Source organism: Mus pahari, chromosome 18 (genome assembly GCF_900095145.1).
Source record: "Mus pahari chromosome 18, PAHARI_EIJ_v1.1, whole genome shotgun sequence".
NCBI lineage: Eukaryota > Metazoa > Chordata > Mammalia > Rodentia > Muridae > Mus > Mus pahari.
Genome location: NC_034607.1, coordinates 15488017 through 15499324, shown reverse-complemented (window position 1 = coordinate 15499324; position 11308 = coordinate 15488017). Strand labels below are relative to the sequence as shown.

The 11308-nt window shown below is 50.8% G+C and overlaps 1 protein-coding gene across 5 annotated transcripts in view; it reads left to right on the top strand.

The window, feature by feature from the left end:
- Positions 1-11308, top strand: part of Foxp4 (forkhead box P4) — a 57948-nt gene that overhangs the window by 18496 nt on the left and 28144 nt on the right. For all 5 annotated transcript variants that reach the window (XM_021217624.1, XM_021217623.1, XM_021217622.1 and 2 more), the window contains exon 2: positions 1274-1509. In XM_021217624.1, the coding sequence (XP_021073283.1) occupies positions 1291-1509 (219 nt within the window). In that variant the 5' untranslated portion in view covers positions 1274-1290. The remainder of the gene's footprint in view (positions 1-1273; positions 1510-11308) is intronic.

The window sequence follows — 11308 nt, the reverse complement described above, 5'->3', positions numbered from 1 at the left end:
CGCCACCACTGCCTGGTTTATGTTTTTGTTTTTGAGGCAGGGTCTCCTGTAGCCCAGGCTTGTCTGGGGCTCCTCCTACCACACCTCCCAAACTGAGATTATACATGTGACAGGTTTTTTCCTTCCTTCCTTCCTAACTTCCTTCCTTCCTTCCTTCCTTCCTTCCTTCCTTCCTTCCTTCCTTCCTCTCCCTTGCCCTCCATTTACATAGTGCTGGGAATGGAAGCCAAACCCACACTCTCTCCTTGTATTACATGAGGTGGGGCTTGCTAGGGTTTGGATCTAGGAAATTCAACATGCCAAGCCTTTAAGCCTATACCCCCAGCCTCTGTTTTCCCATCAGTGAAATGGGTGTTAAGTACAGACCTCGCTGGGCTGGTGAGGAGGACTCCTGGGCTGTGGGTAGTAAGAAATAAGATATGGGCTGGAGAGATGGCCCAGCAGTTAAGAGCACTGACTGCTCTTCCAAAGGTCCTGAGTTCAAATCCCAGCACCCACATGGTGGCCCACAACCACCTGTAATGAGATCTGACGCCCTCTTCTGGGGTGTCTGAAGACAGCTACAGTGTATTTACATATAATAAATAAAATCATTCTTTAAAAAAGGGAGAGAAAAAAAGAGAGAGGAAGGAAAAGAAAGAAAGAAAGAAGGAAGGAAGGAAGAAAAGCGAAAAAGAGAGAAAGAAAGAAAGACAACAGCTACTTTGGTAGCTGGGCTAAGGACTTAAAACTTGAAAGTGGGTAATGGACCCGGGATCCCTCCCATAGAGAGAACTGAAGATTAGGACAGCTGGAGTCCTGTGTTGTTTAGGGCCTTCTGTGACCTGGGGAAAGCGTCTCCTACCCCCAGGGAACTCCTATCTATGTAGGAACAAAGGCAAGGGCCTTTTACTGGTGGAAAAGGAAGAGATGTGTTAGGTCCCAGCTATAAGGAGAGACCGAAACAGGTTTAGGACCCCGAGGGAAGAGGCAAGGGCTCACGTCCTACCCTCCCCCCATCTAGTCTTACTGGAAGGAGGAAATGGGAGTTTACAGGGAAGGAGCCTCAGCTTCGATATGCTGCTAGCTGCCCCTTAACCAGGCCCCAAAGGAGGGGGTGTCACTAAGAGGATCTCAGGAAGAGCTTCTGGGAAGTTGAGGAAAAGACACCCCAGAACCGGAGTGGGTGAGGTGGGTGATTGGGTGGGGCCAGCTTTCAGTTGCAATTCCAGGTAGAACCTGCCCTGCCCATCTATTCTTGAGCCTCAGCCCCTCCCCCACGTCTCTTCTCCAGGTCCCGATAGAGCGGCAATGATGGTGGAGTCTGCATCGGAGACAATCAGGTCGGCTCCGTCTGGTCAGAACGGCGTGGGCAGCCTCTCTGCGCAGGCTGATGGCGGCGGTGGGGCCGGGACCGCAGGCACGGCCCCGGCTGCCGGTAGGGACGCCTCAGGCAGGGAAGCGGCCAGCGGAACCGACAGCAATGGCGAGATGAGCCCCGCGGAGCTTCTGCACTTCCAACAGCAACAGGTAGGAGGAGGCTGACCTCCGCAGGCCTTTATCCCCGCATCCTCTGGGTCACCCGGACATCACTGCTCTGTCCCTCCAGAGCAGCCTGGCTTTTCGATCCGTGAGAAGGGCCAGCCTCTAGGGACTTGCCCGTGTGTCTCCTATTTTGATGGCTAGCCTGAGCCTGAGGAGCTCTAAGTGGTACTGCGAGCCCAAGTTTATGGAGTTTGAAGTAGTCCCAGCAAAGCCATAAGGACCGACAGCCGCCTGGGCAGCAGGCTTTTGAAAGTCTGTTTTGAGTGTGTGGGTGTCTTAGCTCTTGTAGGCACGTGGCTGGGAAACTGGCTGTATTAAGAAGGGTTGGGAGAGGTGCTGCGCACACTGGAATGTCTTTATTTCTACTTTGAGCTAGCCGCCATTCCAAGTCTGCCTAGGTCCCTGAACCATGCTGTGAAGAGGTTGAAGTTACAGGAACCAGTGGCCAGAGCATCTGGAAGAGGTACTAGGGAGGAAGGGAGGAGAAATGCAGTCACATACATACATACATGCATACATACATACATGCATACATACTTATTAAGATTTATTTTTATATTTTTAATTATGTGTATGTCTACATTTTACACACAGTGAGTTCAGGTGCCTGCAAAGACCGTAAGTGTCAGGTACCAAGGAGCTGGAATGATCAATGGTTATGAGCCACCTGATATGGGTGCTGGGAATCGAACTCAGGTCCTGTGGTTGATAACTGCTTGAGCCACCTCTCCAGCGCTGGCTCGTATGTAAATGCTCCCAGGAGGAACCCAGTCTTTGCTCCCTTTCTTCTTCTATGCTTATAATCTCCACCCTGGAGGGCCGGGCTCCGAGAGTTCAAGCCAGGCCTCTCTGAAGATGCCGAAGCACTAGGTGGAGAACATAGTTATAAATGAGTGTAGCCACCTAGGTCCCAGCTCCGCCCAGGAGTTAGGGTAGAAGGGATCATGCTTACAGAGTTCAGAAGAATCAGCCAGCCAGCCCTAGCCTTGGAGCCTTGTCTGATTTTGCCTCTTAAATGGTTGCTGGTGGCCTGGCCCTTAGGGGCACATCTGGGAAAGCAGAACAGAACTCCAGATGTGCCCCATACCGTCCTCCTCTGCCGTGCAGCCAGGGCCTTCGTGCCTCCTCCAGCTTTCTCTCTGACCCAGGCTCCTCAACCACACCACACCACACCACATTCCCATAACTCTCAAGACTTGCACTAGAAGCAGCTTCCTGGTGCTTCAACTAATCAGAGGGCTTCAAAGCAGGGACAGAAGGAACCTGTCCTCCGTCCCAGCCGGTACCTTTATCAGCCGTATGACCTTGGCCACTAAAATACTGAGTTCTTAGGACCAGAGACACAGATGTGACACTTGTTCCAGTAGGTGTGAACTTAAAGGGTTCTGTGAGTGCTGCTTGTGTATGTGTGCATCGGGGGGGGGGGTCGGAGATGGATTTAGGGTGCCTGCCTTAATCTCTCTCCATCTTTGTGTGTGTTTTTTGGTTTGTTTCTGGTTTGTTTTGAGACAAGGTTTTACTACGTAGCCATGGCTGGCCTGGAACTCACAGCCATCCTGCCTCTGACGAGATTAAAGGAGTAAGCCATCACACCTGGCATCTTATTTTTTATGTTACATTTGTGAAAGTGTGTGTGTGTGTGTATGCACGCATGCAGTGTTCATATGCCACCATGCATTCATTTATGAAGCTTCAGAGAGTTCTTTTCTTCCACCGTGTGTGACTGAGGGATCAAAGAGTCCTCAGGGATCTATGGTCTTTGGGAGTGGGTGGGCAATCTCCTCTTCCTTCTTTTTTTTCGAGACAGGGTTTCTCTGTATAGCCCTGGCTGTCCTGGAACTCACTTTGTAGACCAGGCTGGCCTCGAACTCAGATACCTGCCTGCCTCAGCCTCCCAAGTGCTGGGATTAAAGGTGTACGCCACCACGCCCGGCTTCCTCTCCCTTCTTAAGCAATCTCTGGGAATGGACCCACTGATTCTGTGCTTTCTGATGGAGCAGAATCACACACACACACACATATACACACACATTGTATGTATATGTCTATATGTCTATATGTCTATATGTATATAATTGCCAAATGTGGGCTGGAGAGGTGACCCAGCAGTTAACATTTGTTGCTCTGGCCGACTTAGGTTTCATTCACAGTACCAGTATGCAACTCAGTTATCTCCAACTCCAGTCTCAGGGGATTTGGTGCCCTCTTCTGGCCTCTGTAAGCACCTGCACTCAATATAAAATACACATAATTAAAAATAAATATTAAAAAAATGTACCCCTAGAAGTTTCCAGAGGCCACATGATTCATATCGCTGTTTTTGGACCCCACTACATCTCTTTGCAAAGAGAATTAGGCACAGTTTCAATTGTGCCCTGCGGGTTAGAACAACCACCTAAACTGGAAACTTTTATTAAAAAAAAAAACAAAAAACAAAAAACAAAACAAAACAAAAAAAAAAACCGTTGGGGCCAGCAAAATGACTCAGGCTTGCCACCTAGCCTGACAGCTTGAGTTCAATCCTTAGGACCCACAAGGTAGAAGGAACGAACTTGACTCTAAGAAGCTGTCTCCTGCCCTCCACACGCGCATTGTGGCTCCTGTACATACATACATACTCACAAAAATGAATAAATAAATAAAACGTAATTTTAAAAAGCGAAATAGAAAGCTTGCCACGAGGCATAAACACAGGCCTCTGGGTAATTGGGGAGATGTTTGGGTGGGAGAGGCAGAACCGTCTGTACCGATCAAGTTTCTGGGCTCTGCCCTGGACACAGGCCACTACTTCCCATCACAATTCCACGGTCCAGTTGTTCCTGTTTGCCTTAAGTACCATCCCGAAGTCCTGGAAAATCCTGCATCGGCTTCTTCACAAATAAACCAGGATGGGGATTTGGAGGCCTGCAGAGGGCCGTTTTATCCATTTGGGCTCACCGTGGGCGAAGAGCCCAGGCCCAAGGAAAATATGTGAGATTTTTTTTTTTTTTTTAAAGAAAGTTTCATTGGTTCTTAAAACTATGAAATTTTCAAGTAAAGTGAAACCACAGTCTGAGGGTCGTTCTCCCACTTCTAACAGACAAATGGAGGCCGTGCCCCTCCCCCCTCCCCCACCCCCAACACAGATGTTATTATTGGTGGGGTAAGCAAGCTGGAGAAAAGGAAGCTGCTCTGTTGGGTCAACCCGCCTTTCAGCCACAAGCAGGAAGACTGCGGAAGACAGCTTTTGGATTTACCCTGTGTTAAATGTCATTAAGTTACCTTGCCCTCCCTGGGGAGGGGGGCCTTGTCATTCCCACATCACAGAAGGGCAGCACTGACAGCTTCCAGGTGCCTCCTTCAGGGCTGAGCCCTCCCCTCTGGCCAAGCTCCCCATCCCTGTGGCTCCCACTACAGGCACCCCGTCACCTACCTGCCTGTGGAAGGAAGAACTCACACACTGTAGGTGCTAAACACATGTGTGAGTGCTTGTAAGGGTCTCTCTCTCTCTCTCTCTCTCTCAAAAGATTTATTTATTTTATGTATACGAGTGCACTGTCTCTGTCTTCAGACACACCAGAAGAAGGCATCAGATCCCATTACGGATGGTTGTGAGCCACCATGTGGTTGCTGGGAATTGAACTCGGGACCTCTGGAAGAGCAATCAGTGCTCTTAACCAAACTGCCAAGCCATCTCTCCAGACCTGTAAGGGTCTCTTAAACAAGAAAAAGATGCAAGATCCATCAGACAATGGCTCGTTAGCTGAGCGAGCCCAAACCCCAGAGCCCACAGTGGAAGGAGAAAGTTGTTCATGGGCTTACAGCGTGGCACCTGCGCACCGGCATGCACGTACATACACACTAATAGTAAAAATTAATTAAAGAATGCAGAAAACAAAAGTAACTGTAAAGCCAAGTGTAGTCACACATGCCAATAATCCCAGCACCCCGGAGGCTGAAGCCAGAGCATCGCAGGTTTAATGAACAGTCTGAGCTACTTGGCAAGACCCTGGTCAAACCTCTCAGTGGTCCTGGGGCTCTGCAGATGGCTAAGGAGACGGTGCATGCATGAGAACCTGAGCTTGGATCCCTGGCACCCACATACATGTTGGGTGTCATGGGACAAACCATGGGACATGCCAGCATAGTGTGTTTCTGGGTGACAGAGAGAGGAGTTCCCGGATACCACTGGCCATTTAGTCTAGGTGAGACTGTAAGTCTCAGGTTCGATGAGAGACACTGTCTCAAGAAGGTGGGAATCAATCGGGGCCTGGGGTTGATACAATGTAAATACATTGTATACAGATGGATAACATTTAAAACAGTAATGTGGTGAAGCAATTGAGGGAGATATCCCACTTTGAGCTGCTGACTTCAACACATGGACCTGCACGGGTGAGCACATGTGAACACACACACACACACACACACACACACAGAGGTGCATAAGCATCTCTGCAGAGCATGGTGGTACATGATGAGGTAGAGACTGGACAGAATCCCGGTGTCAGAAAAAGGACTGCAGGGAGACTCCGCCCACTGTCCTAAGAGGCCACTCTTGGTGCCTGCTTAGAGGCAGAGGCTTGACAGAATTAAGTCTGCAGGTCACATTTTGTCATCTTGCCTTCCAGGGTGTCCCACCCCTGATCCCTTTTCTGTGGGTCCCTGTCTGTCTGCTGTAGTAAACAAATCTAGTCCTGGCCTTTAGGAGTAATGAGTTGAGAGACAGCCAGACAGGGCTGTCAGACATCAGGCGGTGGCAGGACAGAGCAAACAGTGCTGAAGAGGGCAGCCACGTCACTTCAGAGCAAGAGCTTGGTCTCCATGCAACCACAAGCTGCGACCTTGTTTAAACAGAGGTGAAGGGGTGACCCGGCTTAGCTGCCAGGCCAGTTCTGGCTGCACAGAGTCCCTTGCTGCCCCATTTCAGTATTTCCCAGAGCCTTTATTAGTAACAGAGCTACTGGCCTGCCAAGCTCTGTAGTCACTCTGGGGCTCTCTGTGGAGACTCGATCCTGTGAAAGCGGTGTGGGAGGACCGCAGACCTTTAGCAGAAACACTAGCTCAGTTGATAGAGTGCTTGCCCTACATACCTAGTGTCGTGGGTTCGATCCCCAGCGTAAACTGCGCACGATGTCACAGGCCTATAGCACCCGTACTTGAAAGGCGGAAACAGAAACCTAAGAAGTTCAAGGCCATCTGCCACCATATTGAGTTGCAAGTCACCCTGAGCAAGTGACGATGGAGCCTTATTTTGCCTCTGCTACTGAAAATGCTGTGTGGAGCCACAGATGCCCTTTGGGTCTGGGATGTGAGATGTGTGCCTCTGGTTTTGGAAGATCTTAGGAACTGGTCCGGTGTGCTGGCAGCCAGCTGGACTTGGAGCCAGGCAAGCTGAACTGGCAGGGTGGAGGATTCCGCACCTCCTCAGGCCACCGAGCTGAAAGGGTTGGGCCCCCAGCCCCAGCGTTCCCATTGTCCTTGGGTTGCAGGGGTGACAGGTCAGGGAGGGTCACCAGAGGGTTGCCTAGCGTCTGGGAACTCCCCCTTCAGTTACCACAGCAACCGGACCAAATCCCACCCTGGTCACATCCTGTGAGGGAGATTCAAAAGGGTTGGGGGGCTCTGCACAGTAATGGGCTTTTAACTCACCCCCTCCAAAGAGAAAAAGACGGGGGTTGGGGAGTCAGGGGGTTGGGGGAGGGGAGAAGAAGAATAGAAAGAGTCTTTTCCTCCATCTGGCCCCCTTCTGCCCAAGCTACTTAGAAGGGCTGGGTGGAAAGGGAGCTTCCAGAGGGGATCAGCCCCGCCCCAGTGCACACTGGCTGCCAACACTTGTCTGAAGGTTTCCTGCTGGTCAGGGGCCCGTGTCCTCACGACTCCATGCCTCATGCTCTGGATTTCTCTGCTTCAGCTCTGGTCCCTGCAGCTAACTTCTCTTTGTCCAAGTGGAGATGGAGCCCCTCCCCAGAGGAGCTGGGGTGTCCAGAGAGATACTACCCAGGGCACTGTACCTCAGCTCTGAAGTAGATGGGGAAAGGCAGAGTTAGTAAGCCAAAGGTCACCCTTCTGCCAAGAGGTAGCCTCCCTTTAGGAGAAAGGAAAGGACTCGAGGCTTGGGGGAGGGACTCCCCTTTCCATGGCAGAGGGTTCATCCCCCCTGAGGAGGATTGAGGGGCTGGAGGAGGATTTGGGGGATCTTTTTCACCCGAAGGCAATGGGCTTACGGTAGGGTTGAAGCGGGGAGGGTTGTGTTCTAGCCACCCATAGGGCTCCCCTAAAACCTTCAGTGGGAGCTGGTGTGCTCTGAGGTGCTCTAATAGGAGCCCCGGGGAAGGAAAGGATCTGCCAGTTTGTAGTCTAAACCCAGGCCCCTATAGAATTAGCTGGGGGGGGGGGGCAGGCAGTGCAGAATGGACCTGCTTCCAGAGAATTCTACAGCTAAGACAGAGGACCTGACTATGAACCACCCTCTCCACCTCTGCATTTTCGGTCCTTGTTGGTGTCTGGATACCATCCCTTCAACTGCCATCCTGTGTCTCGCAACACTGTAACACCATGCCAAGCCAGCTCTGGCTGTCACTGGGAGCTAAGCTCACCTGTGTTGGTGCCTACAAGGGAAGGATGGCGGAGCCTCCCGAGGACCAAGTCCTTTCTGTACTGCAGACCCTTGGCTGCTCTGCACCTGCAGAGGACCTCTCCATGAAGAGGGAGCCCTCTGTGGAGTTGGCAGGGAGACTGTGACTGTGCCGTGGTGTCTCCCACCACCCTCGAGGGCCCTGTCTGTGTGTGCTTCGCTGGGTTTCATTTTAATGGTTCTAATGTGAGAATGTGCCGATGTCATTTTTACGAGGTTGGTGTAAAAAAAAAAAAAAAATTACAGCCTTTTCCAAAAAGCTAGAGAGAGAGAAAGAGAGAGAGAGAGAGAGAGAGAGAGAGAGAGAGAGAGAGAGATCTCCAAGGGAAGAAAAATAGTATCACTTTGGGGGGTTTTATAGTCTTCCCCACCACACAATTTTTGCCCCCCCAGCCCCCCCCCCCAGCCCAGTGTAATTTCATCTTTATGTCTCTTCATTGGAGGACAAAGCCTGACAGGTCAAGAACCTGTTAGTTCTTAAGGTCAGTTCCCTTCATGATGCCCACGCCACTGACCCCCTTTCCCTGCCACCCACCCCCCTCTTATCTGTCCAAAAAGAGTTTTGAGGAGTGGGTGAGCATGTAGGAACACTTATTAGACGCCTGCTGTTTACTAGCCCCAGGGGGTCAGGAATCGCTTTCTGCTCAGTCTTCCAGAGGACTCCCCCATCTCCAATGTTGAATGAGGTGACCTTCATCCGACCGGTCTGGCCTGCAGGTGCGTGCCTGTAGTCCGTGTACGTGCGCCGAGAGGCTGAGGGAGGAAAGGCATACGCTTAGGGTTAGCCCACAAATAGCAGGATTTTGTCTTAAAAAAAGAGAAATAGATGGGGCTAGAGAGATGGCTTAGTGTTTTAACAGCACTGACTTTCTCCTTGAGGGTAGGGGTTTTATTCTTAGCACCTACACATCGACTCACAACTGTCTGTAATCCAATGCCCTCTTCTGAGCTCTGTGGGCACCAGGCACATATGTGGTACATAGACACACATGCAGGCAAAGACAAACAAAAAAGACCATACACACTAAGAGGAAAAAAAAATATTAAAGACAGGCTGGAAAGATAGATGGGGGCTGGAGAGATGGCTCACTAGTTAAGAGCACTGACTGCTCTTCCAGAGGTCCTGAGTTCAATTCCCAGCAACCACATGGTGGCTCACAACCACCTGTAATGGGATCTGATGCCCTCTTCTGGTGTGCCTGAACATAGCAACAATGTACTCGTATACATAAAATAAATCTTAAAAAGGGATGAAGGGAGGGAGGGAGGAGTGGAGGGAGGGAGGAAGAGAGGTGGGGGGAAAGGTTGCTCAGTGGTTAAGAGCTCTGACTGTTCTTCCAGAGGTCCTGAGTTCAAATCCCAGCATCCACATAGTGGCTCACAACCATCTGTAATGGGATCCGATACCCTCTTCTTGTGTCTAAAAACATCAACAGTATAAATAAATAAATCTTTTTTTTTTTAAGTTAAAAATTAATAGTAAGGACAAAACCCAACAGATCAGGGACGTGACTCAGGCAAGTGAAGTGCTTGATAAACAAGCGTGACGACCTGAGTTCTAGTCCCTGTGCCCATTTAAAAGGTCTAGAATCTCAGTACTGTAAAGGCGGAGACTGGCAGTTAGTTGGCCAGCTAGCTCAGCCAAATGGGCAAACTCGTGAGAGACGCTGTCTCAAAAACCAAAGGGGCAGCACTTGAGGAAGCTACCCGGTGCTGACCATTGGCCTCCATGTGCAGGCTCGCACATGTGCAGTAGGCCTCCTGCTTTGTCTACCCCAGGGCCTTTGCACCACCCGTTTCTCAGCCTTGAGCACTCTCCCTGGGAAGGATGAGGGGCCTCTGTGGGGAGGAGTCTCCTCAGAAGCCTCCCGTCAGTGCTTTATGTAGCCGGCCTTCTCAGTATAGGGCTTAGCTGCCTCAGGATTTGCTTGTCCGGTAGTTGATCACCCTCTAAACCAGGCAGTTAATAGTTGTTCCTTGCCGGGCAGTGGTGGCGCACACCTTTGATCCCAGCACTCGGGAGGCAGAGGCAGGCAGATTTCTGAGTTCGAGGCCAGCCTGGTCTACAGAGTGAGTTCCAGGACAGCCAGGGCTACACAGAGAAACCCTATCTTCAAAAACAAAAACAAAAACAAAAAAAAAAGGAAAAAGGAAAAAAGGAAAAAAAAGGAAAAAGTTGTTCCTTGAACTTGACAGTGTGGTTCCTGGGGCAGTAGGGTCTGTGACTGAGTTGTCCCCGGCCTGAAGTTGACAGTCTAAGAATGCTTCTCGGATGCGAGACTCTGGAAGGGGCCGGTGTATGTAGCATCCCAGAGGCCTTCTGGGCTCTCCTTCACCTAAATCCAGCCTGCCCCAGCCACATTCATGATCAGCGCAGGACCAATAAGGTGGCTCGGGGCTGAAGCTGCTTGCCCCGGATGCTTTAGTGATCTGAATTTAATCCCTGAAGCTCACAGAACTATCAACACAGTGTGGATGAGACTGAATTCCAGAGGCACACGACAAAGTGTGCTGTTACTGGTTCCGGCTTGCCCTCGGCACCACCCATGAACGTGGTTTGCTGGTGTGGAGTCCCCCATCACCCGTGGCAGGCTCAACATTCCTTTTCCCTGCAGAGCCCAGCGTTAGGTCTGGTGGACGCTGGTCCTCCTCGTACCACTGTGTCTCTGGGTTAGGCCTGAGCCCTTTTTCTGGGCTCTCCATGTTCTTTGTTGACCTATCTGACATTCCTTTACTGATAGGACATTCAGACCAATCACGGGGTTATAACCAACCATTTGGACCCCACTTGGCTCGATGCCCTCCAACACTCAAGGCTGCCAGGCAGAGGATAAACAGTGTACTCTTCCAGCATATCCCTGGGTACACACACACACACACACACACACACGGAGAGATGGGGAGGGGCCAACACAACCTGGAGACCTCAGCCTGGCAAAAGGCTCTGAGCATCCCTGTACCCATCTTCAGCTGCATAGCCTCAGCCCAGAGGTGGGAGAGCCCTCTTTCCTGAGACTCCTTCTTTATTAAAATTTATTTACTTTTGTTTTATGTAAGTTGGTGTTTTGCCTGCCTGTGTGAGGATCTCCTGGAACTGGGGTTACAGGCAGTTGTGAGCCACCATAGGGGTTGCTGGGAATTGAACCCTGGTCCTCTGGAAGAGCAGCC